At 53.3% G+C, this 19,665-nt stretch overlaps 2 protein-coding genes across 7 annotated transcripts; both read right to left on the reverse strand.

Annotated features, from left to right (window-relative positions):
- Window positions 1-787: 787 nt before the first annotated feature.
- Window positions 788-11,415, reverse strand: CRTC2 (CREB regulated transcription coactivator 2). 6 transcript variants are annotated; one of them, XM_054711856.1, is made up of 14 exons: window positions 11,131-11,414; window positions 8,300-8,401; window positions 8,105-8,223; window positions 7,252-7,311; window positions 5,862-5,930; window positions 5,604-5,707; window positions 5,486-5,515; window positions 5,243-5,322; window positions 5,096-5,145; window positions 4,721-4,965; window positions 3,970-4,376; window positions 2,177-2,446; window positions 1,516-1,702; window positions 788-1,437 (listed from the first exon to the last, which is right to left on the reverse strand). In XM_054711856.1, exons 1-14 carry the CDS (start codon window positions 11,254-11,256, stop codon window positions 1,217-1,219), a joined length of 2,070 nt encoding a protein of 689 aa, XP_054567831.1. In that variant the 5' UTR covers window positions 11,257-11,414; the 3' UTR covers window positions 788-1,216. The 6 variants fall into 6 exon arrangements, with proteins under 6 accessions (XP_054567831.1, XP_054567829.1, XP_054567830.1 ...); XM_054711854.1 differs by having other exon boundaries at window positions 11,104-11,414; XM_054711855.1 differs by having other exon boundaries at window positions 5,243-5,307; window positions 11,104-11,413.
- A 441-nt stretch (window positions 11,416-11,856) lies between these two features.
- SLC39A1 (solute carrier family 39 member 1) lies at window positions 11,857-15,784 on the reverse strand. The gene is made up of 4 exons (XM_008155773.3): window positions 15,675-15,784; window positions 14,797-15,015; window positions 14,504-14,634; window positions 11,857-13,453 (listed from the first exon to the last, which is right to left on the reverse strand). Exons 2-4 carry the CDS (start codon window positions 14,981-14,983, stop codon window positions 12,797-12,799), a joined length of 975 nt encoding a protein of 324 aa, XP_008153995.1. The 5' UTR covers window positions 14,984-15,015; window positions 15,675-15,784; the 3' UTR covers window positions 11,857-12,796.
- Between the last annotated feature and the right edge of the window lie 3,881 nt (window positions 15,785-19,665).

Raw genomic sequence — 19,665 nt, forward strand, 5'->3', positions numbered from 1 at the left:
CACTTCTACTCACTGCCAGGCCACAGGGTTGAGGAAGAGCAGCAACTCATCTGGCCAATCAGAACTCGTCCCCTGATGCTGCAGCAGGGCCCTGAACAGATAGATGGGAGGCACCTGTGCTGCCATGGAAGCCGAAATCCAGCCTGGACTCCCATGTCCAATGCTGGGTTCAAATTCTGACGCTGGCCCAGCTGGCGTGGCTCAGTGGTTGAGCACTGACCTATGAACCAGGTCATGGTTCTATTCCCCGTCAGGGTACATGCCCTGGTTGCGGGCTCGAACCCCAAAAGGGGGTGTGCAGAAGGCAGCCAATCAATGATTCTCATCATTCATGTTTCTCTCCCTCTCCCTTCCTCTCTGAAATCAATAAAAATATATTTTAAAAAAAAATTCTGACACTGGGGGGTGGGTCTCGAGGATGGAGGCCTTCCACAAACCACAATGGTGCTCAGATGTAAAAAGCATAACAGATGGCCCAGCCCAGCTGATAAGTAGTGGTTAGAAGGTCTTGGATTCAATTTCTGGTCAAGGGCATATAGTTGCAGGTTCAATTCCCGGCCCCAGTCAGGGCGTATGCAGGAGGCAACCAATCAATGTGTTGCTCTCATATCCATGTTTCTCTCTTCCTCTCTCTTCTCCCTCCCTCCCTTCTACTCTCTCTAAAAATCCATGGGAAAAATATTCTCGGGTGAGGATTAACAACAACAAAGCACAACAGATGAAAGGGTCGGTGCCCCAGGGATTCCCTAGTTCCCCAGCCACATCCCAAACAGTAGACAAACACATCAAGGGTTTGATATGATTTTTTTATTAACATATAATATATTTAATAAAAAATAATATCCACTCTGGCTCTCTCCTCCATTGCAAGGGGAAGAGTGGTGAGGAGGGGCTGGCACTGCCCACCCCTGGGCATCCAGAACTAGCCTTGCCTCTGGGGCTCCCTCTACCCCTGCTTTCCAACAGGCTCTGACCTCCAGACAGACGGTTCAAAGTTACAAGTGCTTCAGACCCTCCCTTGAGCTCCCCCAGGCCTACCCCTGTGTAGAATTCAGGGGCCACCTGGATAAACCCCTTGCTTTTCCTCATTCTTGGGATCCCTCATTCATGTTAGAAAGAGGATCTGGGGGCAGAGTTGAGTCTCTACTGGCCAGGGGGAAGGGAGGACAGGGACAGTGATGGGGAACAGGGCCAGTCGGAGGGATGATGCGTCCCCTCACTGTAGCCTGTCACTGCGGAATGAATCCTCCACAGCAGGATCAGGCAGCAGGGCGCAGGGGTCGCTCAGCATGTTGAGCCCTTCCAGGCCCAGTGGCTCCATGCGCAGCTCCTCCTCCAGCCCCAGCCCCAACTCCAACCCAGCTGCTGACACCTCGAAGCCAGGCACCCCAGAGAGGGCCGCTGCAATCTCCTTAGAGAAACCTGGGGAGGAGTCTCCTGTGTGGGCAGAAGAAATGGGTGAGGATCCCCTAATCTCCTGCTGTGCCGTCCCCCATGACTACCCACACCTCTCACCTGTGAGGATGACATTAGGCCCTGAGCCATGGCGGGAACAATGGGTCAAGTTCTGGTGGTTGAGGGCGTGGGGGTCCTGGAAGCCACTCAATGATCCCTCACCCCCTAAAAATCCAGACCCTTCAGAAAAGCCAGTGGGATCCAGCGCCAGGCTGGATGATGAACTCTCCATGCTGAACTGCTCCAGCTATGGACACAAAGACAAATCTTGAGGAAGTGGGTCTCAGAACAGAAGTACCTGCCTGCCACTGCTTAGCCCTGCTAATACATCCCCTTTCCCGAACAATCTCCCCACCCCCACCCCCGAACAAAAGCAGAGACAGGAGATGGCAGCAAGCAGAGCGACAGAGGCGAGCACGGGCCCCAAGTAGCTGTGGGCACCGTACCTGCTGGGACAGAGCCTGTGCGTGCCAGGAAGAGAAGGGGTCAAAGCAGTAGTCATCAAAGAGCAAGCTGTGCAGAGAGCGCTAGGGGGAAAGGGACAGGAAAGGGGTCAGATGCAGGAGAGGAGCCCCAAGTTGGCAGTGTCCTATTCCCTGGAGGGAGGGAGATCTCCCCGCCTGGATCTCCCAACTCATACAGCACCAATGATATCACTCAGGCCGCTCGGGTCCACTCCCATTCCCTCCCCTGCTTCCGAGCTAGGAACCTGGGTACTCACATTCCCCAGGCTGAAGTCACTCACTGGCCGGTGGTAAGACTGCTGCCCATGCCCACTGGAGCTGGGCGGGTACAGTGTCCCATAGTGTAGCTGCCTGCCTGGGGGCTGCCCACCTGAGGGCTGCACTGAGCAGGCCTGAGAGGGCAGCCCTGGCTGCTGTAGAGGCTTTGGGGTGGATGGCTGGGCGGGCAGAACCAGACTTGAGTGGCTGTATGGGTATGAAGGCAGCCGCTGGTCAGTGGGCAGTTTACTGGTATCCAGGGGGACGCCCTAAAGAGAAGCAAGGAAAAAGGGGGAAGCGTACCTTTCAGTGTGTCCCCAAGAGGAACTCTTAGGGCTTCCCACCCTTAGAAACTGCAACCATCCTCAACACAAACCTGACAACGTTCCCATAGAGATCCCCGGGGTTAGGCGCAATTACACAAAACTGCTTATCAGAATAAAAGCAACGGAGTGAGGCTAAAATAAGAATAATTTTTAAACCAGTCCAGAAGTCAACTATTCCTGAACCTTGGTGCTTTAATGATTATTAGTAATCAAACACTTGTGACACTCCTAACAAGTGCTTGACAGCACAACAGTAAACTTGAGAACTGCCATTCGAAAGTCTTGGAAAGGCCAGAGGGAATGAGAGAGGAAGGACGGAAGGAAGGAAGAAGGTAGGTTCACTCCAGGGTTTAAGAGAACACAGCCCTGGCTGGCCTGGATCTCAGGCTTTCCTACAGAAAGGGGACCACAGCAGATGGAACACAGCACACACATTCCAGGGAAGGGGAATGCAGGAGGAGGAGAAAGTAGGGCAGAGGCGAGGGAAAGAAGAGCATTGGGGTGGAAGGAGAAGGGGTACAGAGAAAGTAGAAAAAGAGAAGGAGGGGGAGGGCTGAGAATCTCAGCACTGAGGAAAGCCCTGAACTAAGGGTTTTTAGTTCTGGTCCCAACTCCTCCTAACGTGCTGTGTACATTTGGGAAAGTCATTTTCCCTCTGGCCCCGGTCTCCACAGCTATACGATGGAAGGACTAGGCTCCATGGTCTGAGCATCTCTGAGTTTATGGAATCTAGAAAAGGAAGAAGGGAGGTGGGAGAAGGGATGAAACAGGATGGAGGCATGAGAAAAAAAGACAGACAAGAAAAGGACAGGAACAGAAAAGGGAGAAAGGCTACCATCTGTCAAGCCTGCAGCTGGATTAGGCGTGGTGCTGAGCACTTCACATACATGATTTCCTTTGACTCTTACAATCTCATCCTTGTCGTATAGATGAGAATGTTGACACTTGTAGAAATTAAACAACTGTCCAAGGAGACGACTAGTTAGAGTAGGATCTGGATCAGAAAGCTTAACCCCAAGGTTTCCACTCTTAAGCCAAGAGGAGACAAGACAGATAAAAAGATGGGGCAGGTAGACCAGCCAGCGTAGCTCAGTGGTTGAGTGTGGACATGTGAACCAGGAGGTCGAGGTTCGATTCCTGGTAGGGGCACATGCACAGGTTGCAGGCTCAGTACCCAGTGGGGGCGGTGTGGGGTGTGGGAGACAGCTGATCAATGATGCTCTCTCATCGTTGATGTTTCTCTCTCTCTCCCCCTCTCCCTTCCTTTCTGAAATCAATAAAAATATATATTTTTTAAAAAGATGGGGCAGGTAGAGGATAGAGGAATTGAAGGGGATGGATGAGACAAGGAGTATGGGAAGTAAGGAGAAGTGGTTTTTCAGGAAAGGAGGGTGCGAGGGAAAGAACTTAGCAGGAAAAAAGAAGGGGAAGGGAGACAGACATGTAGGAAAGGCAGCCACGCATACCTGAGTGATGGAAGACAAGGTGGGTGACATTGTTGGCGAAAACTGTTTGGGCATCTGCTGTTGGGACCTTCTGGCGTCGGCTGGGCCCGCGGGCAAACTCAGGGGGCTGAGGGGTACACGGCGGTGGCGGGGGGAGGCCCCAGGGGTAGAAGCTGGGTAAGGGGGGGCACCCAGCACAGGAGATGAAGCAGAGGAGGAGGAACAGGAGGAGGAGAGGGCTGGGGCACTGAGTGAGGGGTGACCCAGGGAGGTGGTGGGCAGTGCATGGCGGGCCAAGGAGGAGGCAGGCAGTGAGGGGTGACTGTGGGAGCCCTGGAGCTGGGGCTGAGGACTGCTCAGGGAAGCCTGGAGGTTGGGATTGCTTAGGGAAGACTGCAAGGATGGATGGCTGAGAGGTGAATGAAGTCCTGCAGGCACAGACAAAAAACCAGAGATGCCAACATTACTGATGGGAACTGGGCCCCTTTCTGCCCAGAACGGGTAGCAGTGATCAGACTATGGAAGTGGCAACACAATGTCCTCTCTACGCTGTCCCTGGCAGTGATGTTGGCCCTGCCCACTTGGGGGCTGCTCTCCATCTTCTTTCTAGGAAAAGCCACACCTACCAGTTCTCACTGGCAAAAAAGTACAGTGAGGAAAACCTGGCATGGACAGGTGAGGGGTTGATGTGGGCAGTCACTGGTGCTCAAGCCTCCCATCCCTTAGCCCCTCCAGCCAGGCAGCACCCCGTGGACACAGGACAGCCACTCACCTGGCGTATCGTAGCCTGGGCCTAGGCCCAGGCCCCCACTGATGCCCAGGTGGGTCATGGTGTGGGTCAAATTGGAGGTACTGTTGCCCCCACTCAGGCTAGAGTAGGATGTCTCCTCTGGGTCCAGGGGCGTGGGCAGCGGTGGGGGAAAGTGCAGGTTGGTGAGGTCAGGCAGGGAGCCTCCCGTGTTCATGGCAGGTGGGAGGACAGGCACGTTGGCAGGCTGGTCAGGAGATGGAACGATGCTGGGGAAGGAGAGGAAAAAAAAGACATAATTGTGGGGGGCAGTGGAAAGGGAAGAGCAGAGATCAGCCTCCCACATTCCCCTTTACTTCCCTTCCCCATCCTCTCAGCAAACATCACAGACATACTTACTTAATTCCAGGGACTTCACAGGACCGAGGTCGGGAGGAGGAAGAGGACAGCTGAGGAGAGAAGGAAGCAAGTGAAAGGTGACGACAGTGCTCAGTGGAGGCCCCTGAAAGACCGGCCATGGGAAGAGGGATCGTGGGCCGCACCTACCTTCTTAGCATCCCAGGGCTTCAGCAAATGCCTGTCATCCAGTAAGTTCTCCTCAATAGCAGGGACTTGAAAGAGAAAGACTGGTGAGGAGAGGGCTACAGAAGGAGTCAATACGGTAGAACAGGAGGTAGAACAGTCTCAATAAGGTAGAACAGTCTCCCTCCCTGGCCCTGCGCAAAGCCCCCAGCACCAGCCCAGAAATTCTTAGGCATTCAGTACCCACAAGTGGTGAGAAACGTATACCTTTGGAGTCCATTTCGCCATCCAGGTAACCTGCAAAGGGTGCAGTGGAGTTGGCTGCAGGGCCCTCTTCAAACCAAAGCACCACGCCTACTCCCTAACCCAGGGACATGCCACCTACCTCCACGGCGACTGGGCAGGACACTGGGAGGGACAGGGCCTGGATAAGTGTCCTGAGGGTTGGGGTTCATTACGCTTGTGTGAAGGGCAGAGTCAGAGCTTGTCCTGTGGGGCAAACATAGATCAGCTGGCACCAGTGACAGTCTTCCTGGCCCCCATGCCCTCCTCAGCCAGGAAAAACACAGCTGGGCTGGACAGGGTATGGCCCAGAAACGACAGGTAAGAGGAGATGTAGACTAAAGAAGGCAAGGACCATCACCTGTTAAGTGCAGATGGTAGTCGAAACAACTGCCCCTTCTCTGCAGGGAAATTACCCCAGGGCATTGTCCTGGGACGAAAAACAAAGTCAGGAGGAAGGTCAGTAGTGGACGAGGCAGGCATGGGGACTGGGAAAGGTGGGGCAGCCGAGGTGGAAGTAAAGAGGGCTCGGCACCCAGGACCATGCCTCTCTTCCTTCTGGTTCTCTGGTATCTGTGACCCCTGAACCCTCTCCCCAGTCGATCCAGAACAGCGATTTTCAACCGGTGTGCCATGGCACACAGTTGTGCCGTAAGAATTTTTACAACATCCAATACCTGGCTATTTAGTCAGGGACACTAACCCCTTTTCCCCTTAGATTGTCAAATTTAAAAAACGACAACAGTCAACAACAATAGCTGTCTGATGTGAATACCCTGTCGGGAACCACAAGTATATAGGTCATATAAAAGAGATGCATCTTATTGGTCACATCTCATAATAAGGTTGCGTCTGATTGGTTAATTCTTGGTATCAAAAATCCTTATATACAAGTATAGGCACCTGATTTTTAAATTTCTTTTCTTTTTTATTTACCATATTGGTTGATTTTTAGAGTGAGAGGAAGTGGGGGAGAGGGAAAGAGAGATCAATTTGTTGTTCCATTTATTTATGCATTCACTGGTTGACTCTTGCATGTGTCCCAACCCGGGATGGAACCCGCAACCTTGGCATATCGGGACAGCGCTCTGACCAACTGAGCTACCTGGCCTGGGCAACACCTGGTTTACTAAAAAGTCACTTAGGAGCAAAAAGGGTAGGTAAAAAATTACTATTTTTAAAAACCAATCAAAATTATACCTATTTTTTTTTTTTGTCAGAGTAGCAAAAAATTAATATATTTTTTGGTGTGCCACAGAATATTAGTAATTATTTTATGTGTGCCATGAAATGAAAAAAGTTGAAAATCACTGATGTAGGAGATCTGGAAAATCTCAACTTCTATCTGCCAGGACAAGCTGATCTGGAGCCCAGCAACTCTTCTAGGTACAAGTATTAGCGATGAGATGGACAGGGGAAGGGTTCACCCATCTGAGTGCCAGAACACTACATCTGGCACCCACTTTGACAAGAGGCAGCCGTTCTCCCTTCCCCCTTACATCCACACCCCAGCTAGCCCCAGTTACCATTGGTCCTGCCCTGCTTGGACTGGGAGGCTTGGCCACCCGTGTCAATACGGCCAAGGCTGGACTCTGACCCACCTACTCCACCTGCCCCCACCCCTCCCAGCCCTGCCCTTAAGAGAGGAGGTACTGTTGAAAGCCTGGCCCAGCAAGCCCAACCCCAACACAAGCTCCCTCCAGAGGTATGTCAGAGAGTGGGCAGGAGATCCGCCTGCCCTGGACACTGACCTCCGCCAGCTGGACTCCGGGGGAGGAGACAAGTAGGCAGGGCTGTAGGGAGAGCTGTCAATGTGAACAGCACCAGTTAAGGTAAAAAGTGAGGAGAGGTTGGGTGGGCTAGACACCAGATGAGGGAGGAATAATGGAGACAGCAGATGTGAGTTTCAAGAAACAAATACCTTTCTCCTTCTCAATAAGGGGCCACAATCAGGTCAGAGAATGGAAGAGAAGAGGGTGAGGCCCAGCAGAGTTGGAAAAATATAGGAGAATATCTAGGTAGGGCTTGGGGAGACAGATCTGTGGAGGTCTCTGAGACTGAAAGCTACGGACAGAAATGTGCGGAGAGAACCAAACTCCCTTTATTAATTTTTTAAAATTATGTTTTTATTGATTTCAGAGAGAGGAAGAAAGGAAGAGGTGGGGGAGGGAGAGAGAGAGAGAGAGAGACAGACAGACAGACAGACACATCAATGATGAGAATCATCCATCGGCTGCCTCCTGCACGCCCCCTACTGGGGATTGAAACCTAGGCATGTGCCCTGACCAGGAATCCAACCATGACCTCCTGGTTCATGGGTCGACACTCAGACACTCAACCACGGAGCCACACTGACCGGGTAAACCAAACTCCCTTTGGCAGGAGACAGCAAAGAGCTAGCTGAATAAGGGCAGTCAGAGCCAGCAGAGACGGAGGGCGCAACCTCTGGAGCAGCCACTCCTTCGCACAGGAGCCAGCGCTCTCACGTGGGCCAAATGGTCACTTTTCTGGGAGGCTGGACAACACTTCAAGTCCCTTCCCACCATGACTTCCTAAGGGACTCCAACCCACCACCCTCCAGCCCCCAAACCCCCTGTGAAGGATATATGGCGGGGGTAGCGGCGGAGCGGGGACACCATTCTTCGGGGATCTCGCTGCACCCGTTCCACCAGCCCATGGTGCCGAGTGTTCCGGGATGAATCCAAAGGCGAGTGGAGGGGGCTCTGCCAAAACACAGAGGTGAGTCGATGGGGGAGCTGCCGAGGAGCCTGCACTCGCCTGAGGCTGGTGTCCACTCACCTGGAACTCAGCCAAGCCACAGCCGATCTGGTTCACATTTGGCAGAGAACCTCCGTAATGGGAGTTCCTTGTGTATGCCAGTCGCAGTTTTTGGGCCTGTAACTGAAACATGAAAGGCAAATGGGAATGTCAGGGAGGGGCCTGAGTACCGTTCCTGTTCTTTGGCCACCCTTGCCATCCCTGTCTCCAGGATAGGCTACTAGTGGTGCTGCCTTTAAGAGATTTGCCAGAAGAAAAAGAAGACGAAGAAGAAAACAGTGCTGGGGAAAAGCTCCACTGAGACCAGGTGTAAACAACCTGCGCTAGCTCTCTGCAGGCTACCCGCACCAATGACAGCCCTAATGCCTGGCATCAAACACCCTGCCAAGCACGGAGCCTGACACTCCGCTCAGTTGTCATCAGTCTAAACAGAGTCCCTGAGGGGTTGCCAGGAGCCCCCAGCTAGTCACATGGGAAGAGGTGCCTATCAGGCACTTTGGCTTTCCCTTCCAGATGTGTCCCAGAGTGATTGGCAAATGAGGGAAAGGCCACAGGTGGATGCCACAGAGACCAGCCTTTTCCTGTGGCTTCTGGGCTCTGCCATTTGCCCCGCCTCAAGAAGGCTACACAGAGCCTGCACCTCCTAAACTAGAACATCGAAGGAATAACGGCTCGCGTAGCTGTAAGTACAGGGCCAAAACCAAGGCGCACTCTTCTACTTAGTCGTAAGGCCCTGAGTGGGCAGGGGAGCCTGCAGAATGGGAATGGGAGAGGGAACAGTAGTCCACTCCAGTCTGGGCCAGAGCCCTCTCCCTAGGCACGGCCCCACTTTGGGGAGATAAGTCTGGCACTGGAGCGAGACAGCACATCCCTCAGCCTAGCACGGTTTTAGTCCGGCTACAGATCTCGTGTCCCTCTGTGAGAGGTGAGCACCTATTTCTGAGACTCAACCACTGTCAACAGCCAAATAAATAAACAGGGCAGCTGACGAGGGGCAAATTCTAAGAGCTTCTGGGACATACTGTTGTGCACAGGCTAACCTCAGAATTTCTGTCCCAGGAGGTCAGCCCGGTGAGTGTAGTGGGCACTATGCTGAACTGTGGACCACTTCAGGGCTGCCTATATATATAGGACAGCCCCAGCCTCCAAGCAGTATAGGCCTCATGGCCATATCTGCCTCAGACGAGCCCTCCCAGCTAGCCAAATAACAGGCTTACGCTCCTGGGTTCCCAGGCTCTGGCCAAGTATGCCCACCGGAATCTTACGTGCAGCAGAGAAGTGACCCCGCAGGGGCAAGGTGGGTAGAGGGGGCCTTTTGACAGACCAAGACACTACAAAGATAGCTGGCCCGGCTTTGAGCTTCTCACAGCCTTTCTTTGTTTGCACATACAAGCCCTAAGATCCTACCATGCTCTGCTGGAGTCACCGTCCAGAAGGCAGGGCCTCAAGCTGTCAGCTAGAGACCAGCCTCTCACCCACCTTCTTGCCTCTGCTCCATCGTGACCAAAAGCTACTAACGGGGAGCAGTCAACAGTTAGATCATGATCCTCACGGCAGTTAGCAGGGGTTAGGCGCACACACACACACAAGATTTGCTTCCCCACCTAACTCTCTCTGTTCTGTCTCCCACAAACTAGGGCACATGGTCTCTAGAGACTCAAAGGGGAAACAAACATGAAAAAGACTAAGAGAGTCGAGGGAGAGGCACACAAAAATAAAACCAGAGTCAGTCATAGACAGATGCAATCACAGTCAAATCAGGAGGAAGAGCTTTGAAATGTGGTATTTATGTTCTACCATCTCCCCTTAAATTCCTTCTAGCTCCCTGCCATGAGGGAATCCTACAATATTCTCCTAGCCTGCTGTTTTGAGAACAATGCCTCCCTAAATTAGGACTGCATACCAGCTGGGCAAACTCCCACCCCGCACTCCCTCAGACATCCAGCGCTGGTAGCAAGAAATCAAGGCCAAAGAGGTTCCAGAGGCAACTCTGCCAGGATACCGTTTTTTCCTGGATCCTCGTAGGAATTAATATTCCCTACACATAGAAGACCCTCCAAGCCAACCCATAACTGACCCACAAGGCAGCCATCGCCCCAGAAAGCTCAGCAGACCATCGGATTCCACACAACCTATAGCCACTGGCTCCCGATTTCAGGACTCAAAGCCCTGCCTCTCTCCTCCAAGGCGGCCACCACGGCAAAACACCAAGCACCAGTCTGTGAGCAATGGACCTCACCTTCATTCACGTCAGGAAACCACAAGAAGTATTTGAAAAAGGAAGCAAAGGGACGGGACGCAGGAGGGGACTTCCTGCTCCACTATACCCAGCGCTGCTGTTCAAACCACTCAAGGGGCCCTTTCCCAGAGGAACTGAAGTGCCGAGTGGCCAAGAGGGCAGAAGGACCAGATCGGAGGAGATTACCAACGGAGGAGACAGAGTAGGGCAAGCAGACCATCCCCCCCAACCCACAACCCGACCCCGGGGATGCTTCAGGAGAAGCCCGGAGAGGACTCCATCAGAGATGCACAATGACCACCCACCTCCGCCGGGTTCCGGGGAACTGTCTCCTCCCTCCTCCCTCTCCTTACTCACTTAGCCCCCAGTCCTTCCCAAACTCCCAACCTCACCGGTGTTTCGGCCTCCCCCCCCCCCCCCCCCGGCAAAATCCGTCTTCCTGCCCCCCGGCCCGCAACCCGCGCATCCCAGACGGCGGCGTCGGCAGTCCCGTTCCGCCTCTTTTGCACTGGCTCCCGCCCCCGCCCCGCCTCTCGGCTACCCGCTCCGTAATTGCTCCGCTTGGCTCCCCGGCGCGGCCCCTCACCCGGGTGGAGCCGATGTCCATCATCACCTCCTCGAAGGCCGCCGTCTCTTCGGCCTGACGCTGCTTCTGCAGCGCGATCTTCTCACTAAACTTGCGTGGATTGGAAGCCGAGGCCGTGGCCGAGCCGGGCCCGTTCGCCCCCGACGTCGCCATCTTCCTCCTCCGACCCTCCCCGCCACCCTCCCAGCACCAGCCCCGGCCTCCGCCGCGGGCTCCCGATCGGGTCTTCCACCCGTAGCCGCCGCCGCCGCCGTCTCAGCGAGCACCGCGAACCCGGCCCCAGCCTAGCCCTGACCTGTGGCGCGCGAGGCCTTCCGGGAATTGTAGTTTGTTTACGTGACCCTCTCACAGCCCCAACCACGCAGTACGGAAAGGAAATGGACACCAATTCCCAGCAGCCCTGTTGACTCGGGATACTGAGGACTTTGCTCCTCCCACTCGGCTCCTCCCTGCGCGCGGCAAGCTGGGAAGAGTAGTTTTACATTAGCCCGGAGCCTAGGAAAGCGAAGGGGAGAGGGAGTAAGGAGAAGAAAGGAAAAGGAGAGGAAAGGGAAGGGGTGGAGACAGGGAGGGAAGAAGGAAGGGACAAAAGAGGGAAAATGTCATCTTCAGGGAAGGGTAGAAGGGCCTGAATGAAAACAGTGAGACCAGGGAAACTACTAAAACAACTGTAAACATCTGGGACTCCGGCGCTCAGGCTAGCCACATGCCCACCACTTTCCCAATACAAAAGAATCAGATTCCATACAGATGTAGAGAAACATCTTTTATTTGGGGAACATGTCCCAAAACAGATCAGTAAGTAAAATAGATTCTAGAGAATATGGCCCTGTGCCCAGCCCCCCACCCCCACCCCCAATAACCCTGGGGGTGAACATTCCCCATCCCCCCTTGGGCTCCTGTGGTATAAAAAGTTTTGGCAGCTCAATGTGTATCACCTGTGGCATATGGGGCACCATATATCCATGTTCAGTATTCCTAGAGTGCAGCAATGGTAGGGCCCTCGGATCTGCCAACCCTCCCTCCACCCCAACTCAACCAACATTTCTGCCCCACCCCAGAATCTGGGAGTAAAATTAGGAGCAAGAGGACCCCTTCACTGAGGTGCTGAGCAAGGGCTCAGTGCATCACTGTGCTTTGAGAAAGAGGGAGGGCATTTTATTTGGCACTTTAAAAATAGAGTGAGCAGAACTGGAGAAGCCAGAGAAGGTACCAATACTGGCAGAAAGAGGCCACTTGGCACTAGTGTCTTGGGTGAAGGAAAGGAGAAAGATGTGAGAGTAGGAGTAAGAAAATTAGGAGGGACCCACTCCAAATGACAGAGGGCTGAAATGGGCTAGAAACAAGAGAACTGCTGACTCTGGGTCTGTGTCCTCTCTATTTCCATCCCAAAGCCTCCCCAGTGTCAGTTTGTCCCTGTGTAGTGTCTGCCCAATTCTAGTGCTCAGTGTCTTCCCTAATACTAATGTCTCTTGATCATGTCTGTAGTGACTTGATCATGCCTTGTCCCTTGGGCCTGGGGATCAGACTTTTGTCTACCCACTTCTTTCCCATTGGTCAGATTGTCCCAAAAGCTCCATCCTCACCTCTCAGAACTCTCTGGACCTCAATACTTCCCTTCCCTATTCCTGAGGAGGGAAGGTGGGTCAAGGGCACCTGGTTCCGAATCTCCCCCTGCCCCTCTTGGAGCCTCCTAGACTTGGATAAAGAGTAGGCCAGTAAGTAGGGCAAAGCCTGATAGGAGCAGAATGACCTTGAGGATCCTCTGGTCAGAAGTGGCCAGCTCCTGGGGCAGGATTTCCAAGAAAGTGATATAGAGAAAGGTGCCAGCTGCCATGCCCTCCAGCACAGACTGGGCCAGCTGGTGCAGTGGGCCAGCCGACTCTGCCAGCGCTGCACCCAGCCCAATGCCCAGAGGTGTCATACATGAGAAGAGAATGCCACAGCCAGCTACCACCTTTGCTCGCAGGTGGCTCTGCAGCAGCCTCAGGGACAAGCTGACGGCCAAAATACCCTTATGGAGCAGCAAAGCCAGGCACAGCTCCATGGCCCGAGCCCGGTCTCGCTGCAGTCCCACTGCCAGCCCCTCGAACACCGAGTGCAGCGCCAGGGAGAAGACCAGCACACAGGCACGCAGGGCTGAGGGAGCTGCCAGAACTCCACTTGCCTGGGGGAGGCCTTGCCCGTCATGCCAGTGCTGCGGCCCCCCATTCACTGTTCCCAGCAGCGCCCTGGTCTCCTCTCGAGGTGGTGGCACCGACTGCTCCCTGTAAGCCAGCGTGATCTGCTCCATCACCAGGACCAGGAAGAAGCCCATGGCCAGGATGAACTCTTGTAGGGGAAACTGAAGCTGTGGGAGTTGAAGAGACAGACCAAGTATGGGGAACACGAGTCAGGAGCAGAGTCCATTGAAGTCCCAGGTACACAGACATGGGGTCCCACACAGACACAGAATGACACACAATCACACAGATCCTGGTGTCACAGTGTTACATGTAAACCAAGATTTCCCAACTCTGGCACCATTAACATTTGGGACGAGATAATTCTTTGTTGTGGAGAGCTGTCCTGCGCACAGCCTCCCTAGTCTCTAACCATTAGATGTCAGCAGCAGCACAACGCCCTCCCTCCCTAAGCGGTGACAACCAACAGTGTCTCGACATTATCAAATGTCTTTGGGGGAGGGGCAAAAATACTCCCAATTCAGAATCACTGATGTAGACGTACACAGAGTGTCACATGTAAGCACACACACAGAGCCACGCATTCTCCCACCTTCCCAAATGCTCACACAGAGCCACACACTGTTGCAGGAACGTTCAGACTTAAGTCACAGGGAGAAACAGGCCACTCAGTCACAGACACACATTCCATCCGGTGTCACTTCCTCAGTCTTAGGGAAATAGAGGAAGAGCCCCAGGGTGCCGTCCTCACACTCTCCCCAACCCCCCAAATGTCTCAGTTTTTCCCATGAGACTTTTCCTACGCTTTGGAATCGATCTTCCCCATAGCCTACTTATTTGGGCCTTTTTGGTCAGCCACACCAAGCCCCTGGGATTGCCTCCCAAGCCTGTAGAGACCTCTTTCTCCAACCCCTCAGGCAAGTGGTGAGGGCGTGAAGATGATTCTTGGAATGCTGTTAACTTCCCAGAGGCTGAACTGAGAAACCCACAGAGTAGGTCATGTACCTGGTAATAAGGTTCCTCACACACACTGCTTCAAAGGGTCACATAGGGACTGGGGGGGTAAACCCCCAAAAGAAAGATAGGCCCTATAACTAAAAACCACAATTCACATCCAAGAGCCTTCCACACAGTCAGGAACAGAGCCATACAAACCACCTCTCCGAGAGGTGTGCAACTCACATACACGGCATCACACGCATCCAGCCGGTGCTCACCGTCACGTGCAGGGCTGCCAGGGCCTCATCTATGGCAGACAGGTAGTCAGGCAGCAGGTCCAGGAGACAGGTGGCCAGAAACACACCCCCGGCAAAGCAGCTTACCAGGCTCAGGGCTTTCTGGCGGAAGGCTGGGCAGGGGTGAAGGCAGAGGGGAATGAGCCAAGGAAGCCCCTCCAGGCCCAACCCAAGCAACGGTCACTCTCACCTTCCCCTCCTTAAGTCACCTTGCTCAGCCCCAGAGCCTTCCCTACCCCAAGCACCCAGGGCAGCAGGGAAGAGGAGCGCCTTACCGGAGGCTTCGGGGCTCGCTCCGGGTCGGCGGAGCACACAGATGGGCACCAGACTGCAGATGAGCGTGAGCACCAGCAGGAGCACCAGGGCCCCCAACTTCACCTCCAGTCCCACAGGCAGTGGGGGGTCCGAGGCTACTGCCTCTGGGCGCCACACCAGGAGCTCCGGTTCTCCCCAGGGCCCCATGGTGGCCGTGGTTGCTCCAGTGGCTCTCAGACCTGGGAAGAGAGCGCGTGGGGGGAATGGTCATGTAAGGAGAGACGGGGCGGCAGAGTGCTGTTCCCTCGCGCCGGCCGCTCTCTGACCTCCCCAGTGTGACTCATCCACTCCTGCCCTGGGAGCAGTCCTCCTTCCCCTCGGACTGGGTCCCTTCCAAGTGACTTAGAAGGGGCCCAGCAAGGGGGAAACAGAGGCATGAGGACTGTGCAGCCATCTCATGGCGCTTTCACCTGAAGCTCCCAGAGACTTGGGGGGCTGCGGTCCTGTAAGGAAAGTGGAGGCCAGGCCCCTCCATGAAAGGAGTGGATGAGGCTGAGCGGGGTTTGGGGCTGTGCAGCGACGTCGCACGGCCAGCTTCGTGGACCACCTGAACAAGGAGAGTCCGGGTGCCGGATCGCTCTCCCGCTCCCGTTCCCCCAGCGCCATCCCCCCCCCCCCCAAAAAAACTGAGAGAGGCCACTTCAAACCACAGGCCCTCGGGGTCTGGGGTCCCGGGACGGGCTGACACAACAACTGAGGGCGGTGTCTGAAGTCCAGGCTTCGGGAGGCGGGGTCCGAGGCCGCCAGCGTTCCGGGAAGCGAAAAGATGTGAGCTCCCAGGCCCCGGGGCGGCCGGGGCGGCCGGCCGGACTCCCACTCCCAGGAAACCCGCACTCACCTCGCGAGGGTCCCACTACATGGCACCCGCTGGGTTCCGGCCTCCAGTCGGGAATTCCCGCCTCCTCCCCAGCCCCCAGCACTCTTCTGACCCTCCACCCCCACAGCCGCCGCGCACCAGCCCCCGCTGCCAATGAATGCTCCTGGTGGGCGGGACCAGGCCAGGAGCGACGTGGTGTAGGGCCAATCAGAGACGGGCAGCCGGAGCTCGGTGGAGGCGGAGACCCGGGGGAAATGTGCGGGAGCATGGGCAGGAGCGAGAGAAAAGATCTAGGGGCTGAGGGCCCCAGCTGCTGCGGCGGAGTTCTGGTGGGCAGAAGCTGGCTGCGCAACAGAGGCTCTGATCTTTTGGACATTTTGAAAGAGAATGCTAGAGCCCTAGCTGGTTTGGCTCAGTGGATAGAGCGTCGGCTTGCAGATTGTGAGGGCCCCGGGTTCGATTCCGGTAGAGGGCACAGGCCTGGATTGCAGGCTTGATCCCCATTAGGGGACGTGGAGGAGGAGCCCATCAATGATTCTATTTATCTTTCTTTCCCTCTCCCTTCCTCTCTGAAATCAATAAAGATATATTTTTAAAAAAGAGAGAAAGAGTGCTAGAAACTCGCGGGCCTTGCTTGTCCCATACGCACCCTGCAGTCCCTGGTCTTCCGCCTGACTCCTCTGAGTACGACTGCCTGGTCTTGGACCCCTTCCTTAAGTCACCTTACCTTCTTAGTGTTGCAGGCAATTAGACAGACATGAGCAGAGCAGGGACGATGGGCCAGGTACAGAGGGTCACCAGGGCCCAAACCCGTTTGCTCAGTCGATAGAGACTGAAGGGTCCTGGGTTCAATTCCAGCCAAGGGCACATACCTCAGTTGCAGGCTCAATCCCAGCCCTGACCAGGCGGGAGGCAACCAATCCACCAATCCACGTCTCTCACGCCCACGTTTCTCTTTCTCTCCCCCCCCCCCCCTCCCACTCTCTCTAAAAATCAATGCAAAAATATCCTGGGGTGAGGATTACAACAAAAGGTCACCAGGATGGAAAGTGCAGGTGCCTAGCAATGAATAATTAATTGTAGGGTAGACCTCACCCCCGGGGTGACTTTCCCTCCCCTAGCCTATCACTGGGGAAGCGGTTTGGATCCCTTGATCTTTCCTCCCTAGAGATAACATCTAGGCCTCAGTTGCATTTCAGCTTCAGGTCCAGATAAGCAACCAAACTAGCCACAGCTGACTTCAGGCCCAGCTGCATTGACTAATGAACCCGCCCCTGCCCTGGTGTTGGCCAATCAATCAGTGGAGACCACAACCCTGAAAGGACACACCTGGAAAACTACTGAATATTTTATTAAGATCTTTCCCTGGGACCTCCCCTAAAATCTCCATCCTTAAAACCCCCAGGATGGAGGACAGTGCACTCTCCCTCCCAGGAACATGCCCCTGACTTTCCCTTTCCCCTCCTCCCCTCCCCCATCCCCAGCAAGTTAACATAAAGTTCCTCACTCCCAAGATCCAAGGGCCCTAACTTTACCTCTAGAACTTGTTTGCTAAATCTATTTCTTCTAGGAATTACTTTTTCTACCTCTTAATTTACCCAATAAATGTTCCCTTGCAGTTTGGGTCTTGCTGTATCCTCTTGGCCCACATCCTTGTGTTATCAGAATCCTCTTCTAGCCTCATGGGAGAGTAGAGGACAAAGCAAAATAAAGAAGGGGGCTCAGCCTATTCTTTGCAAAGGTGAAAAGGCCTCATTGTGCTAGGACTACTATAGGGCAATATAACGGCCATTTGTAACCTTCCTGCCACAGGAGACAAAGGCCAGGAAAAACTTTCTGGACACCAGGAATCAGACCCTATAAGGAACTGAAACTGTCCTAAGAACACCTGATCACACACCTGCATTCCATCTGCATTCCAAGCCACTGCCCACCGACTCAGCCCCCACCCAAGGTTCCCTTAGCTCAGTGCTGTGCAGCCCTTCCCTTTGGATATTCCATCCCTCATCCCCTTTCCTTAAATAAATTCTATTTTTCTTTATCCACCGTCTGAGATGGTTATTTAGCCTGCCTGTGCACACCATCATGTCCACCTTTCAATGGCCAACAGAAGGGACCAAATGATGCCTCTGATAAGGCTTTGGGAATGAAAGCCAGCAACTTCCTTAAGAAAAAGGGAAATGTGAGGACTTCTTTATATATATTTTTAAATTGATTTCAGAGAGGAAGGAAGACAGAAAGAGAGATAGAAACGACAATGATGAAAAAATTATTGATCAGCTGCCTCCTGCACGCTCCCTACTGGGGATTGAGCCTGCAACCCAGGCATGTGCCCTTGACTGGAATTGAATCAGGGACCCTTCAGCCCACAGGCCCACGCTCTATCCACTGAGCCAAACCAGATAGGATTGTGAGAACTTCTTGAGGGATGTAGTCTAGGAGGAAGGAATCATATAGACTCTAAGATCAGGATGTAAGTGAAATGGGGTACTAGTAGTCCCATCATTTAATAATAATTATCATTACTGTTCTAAGCTCTTAATTAAAATGACTATTAGAAGCTACTCCAAATTGTTTCAGGGACTATTATGCACACTATGGTTTGTCTATGGCAAATTATGCTTTTAAGGTTATTGATAATTAGTACTATTAAGAAAGAATCATGGACTAGGAGTTAGGACACCTAGGTACTAGTTCCGGCTCTACCTTAATTTGGTGTGTGTTCTTAGGCAAGTAATGTCCCTCTTGGGAGCTTGATAAATCTGGTGGAAGAGAGAAGGTAGACTAGCAGATGATGCCAGAGGTTCCTTCCAGTTCTAATATTAATGGAAACCGACTATATTTTCCACTTAATCATCTCTGCACATGCTATGGGAAGGAAACCCTTTGAAAGCTTTCTTGATCTGGGAAAAATCTAAGCAGGGACATTTCTGTTTTCCTTAGAGCTCTGCATCAACCTAGGAACCTGCTTTCTCTTCACTACTTGAACAAGATGCAGGATGAGCAGGAAAAGACGGGGGAAATTTGAGAAAGTTCCAGCAAGGTAGTTTAGTATAGTGCAAAGAATATGGGCTCAGGCATCTAACGTTTGGTTAGGCTACTTACAGAGTAATCTTGAGAAAGTTACCGAGTTACCCAGTAAATATGAGGTCCTGTTCCAGTCTTTACCTTCAGCCCACTCCAATGTTCACGATAATACCAGTTTGAATTCCAGACCCACATCCCAAACTTTCCTGTTTTTATCTTTAGTATTATTAGGGAGGCAGGCAAATGAAAACACCTATATTACTATAGCCTCATTATTTCATTTAAAATGAATTCCTGCCTTGGCCCGGTAGCTCAGTGAGAGGTCATCCCCATATGCCAAAGTTGTGGGTTCAGTCCCCAGTCAGGGCACACACGTAAGAATCAACCCATGAATGCATACATAAGTGGAACAACAAATGGATGATTCTCTCTCTCCCTCCGTTAGTTAACAGTCCCTGTGTGTGTGTATAACCGCTGTTCTTCATCAGTAGCAGAATGCACTGATGACGGATTTTGACACCGCGCGATTGCGCGACTTTCCGCCGGCTGAGTCAAAACTCTGTCACTTGGGCTAACAGGATATTTTCTCCCCGCCTGGATAATAACCTGGGCTTGCGAGTCACGTGACCAGCCAAGCCGAACCAAGCCGCTATCCACATTCCCGCAACTTCTGCCCTTCCCTACAATTCATCTTCAGGCTTTCACCGGGTCCGGCAGAACCCCATCCCCACGGGACCAATCAATGCTCCGGCCCCATTGGCCTGATTTTCTCTTGGACAGCCAATTCTGACCAGTGACGGCGGGGCCGGCGTCCAGACGATAATTCCATTGGCTCAATGCTCTGCCCATCAAAACCGCTACGTCTTCGGCTTCCAATCAGACTCCAGTGTGGATGAGCGCCACAGGGTGGAGGAGGGGAATCCTCTGTAAATCTTGGCAATCCAGTTGACTCTTCCGCCTTTGTTTTCAACCCTGACTTGTTCTC

This window comes from Eptesicus fuscus, chromosome 22, assembly GCF_027574615.1.
Source record: "Eptesicus fuscus isolate TK198812 chromosome 22, DD_ASM_mEF_20220401, whole genome shotgun sequence".
Classification (NCBI taxonomy): Eukaryota; Metazoa; Chordata; class Mammalia; order Chiroptera; family Vespertilionidae; genus Eptesicus; species Eptesicus fuscus.

Excerpts from the sequence above, each read along its gene's own strand:
- CRTC2 (XM_054711854.1), bottom strand. The coding sequence starts at position 11,256 with ATGGCGACGTCGGGGGCGAACGGGCCCGGCTCGGCCACGGCCTCGGCT. Across the intron at positions 7,312-8,104 it reads CGCCGCTACCCCCGCCATAT|TGACAGCTCTCCCTACAGCC; the intron begins ATCCTTCACAGG and ends TGCTGTTCACAT. Across the intron at positions 2,447-3,969 it reads CCTTGTCTTCCATCACTCAG|GGCGTCCCCCTGGATACCAG; the intron begins GTATGCGTGGCT and ends GCTTCTCTTTAG.
- SLC39A1 (XM_008155773.3), bottom strand. The coding sequence starts at position 14,983 with ATGGGGCCCTGGGGAGAACCGGAGCTCCTGGTGTGGCGCCCAGAGGCA. Across the intron at positions 14,635-14,796 it reads AGCGAGCCCCGAAGCCTCCG|CCTTCCGCCAGAAAGCCCTG; the intron begins GTAAGGCGCTCC and ends ACCCCTGCCCAG. Across the intron at positions 13,454-14,503 it reads TGGCAGCCCTGCACGTGACG|CTTCAGTTTCCCCTACAAGA; the intron begins GTGAGCACCGGC and ends CAACTCCCACAG.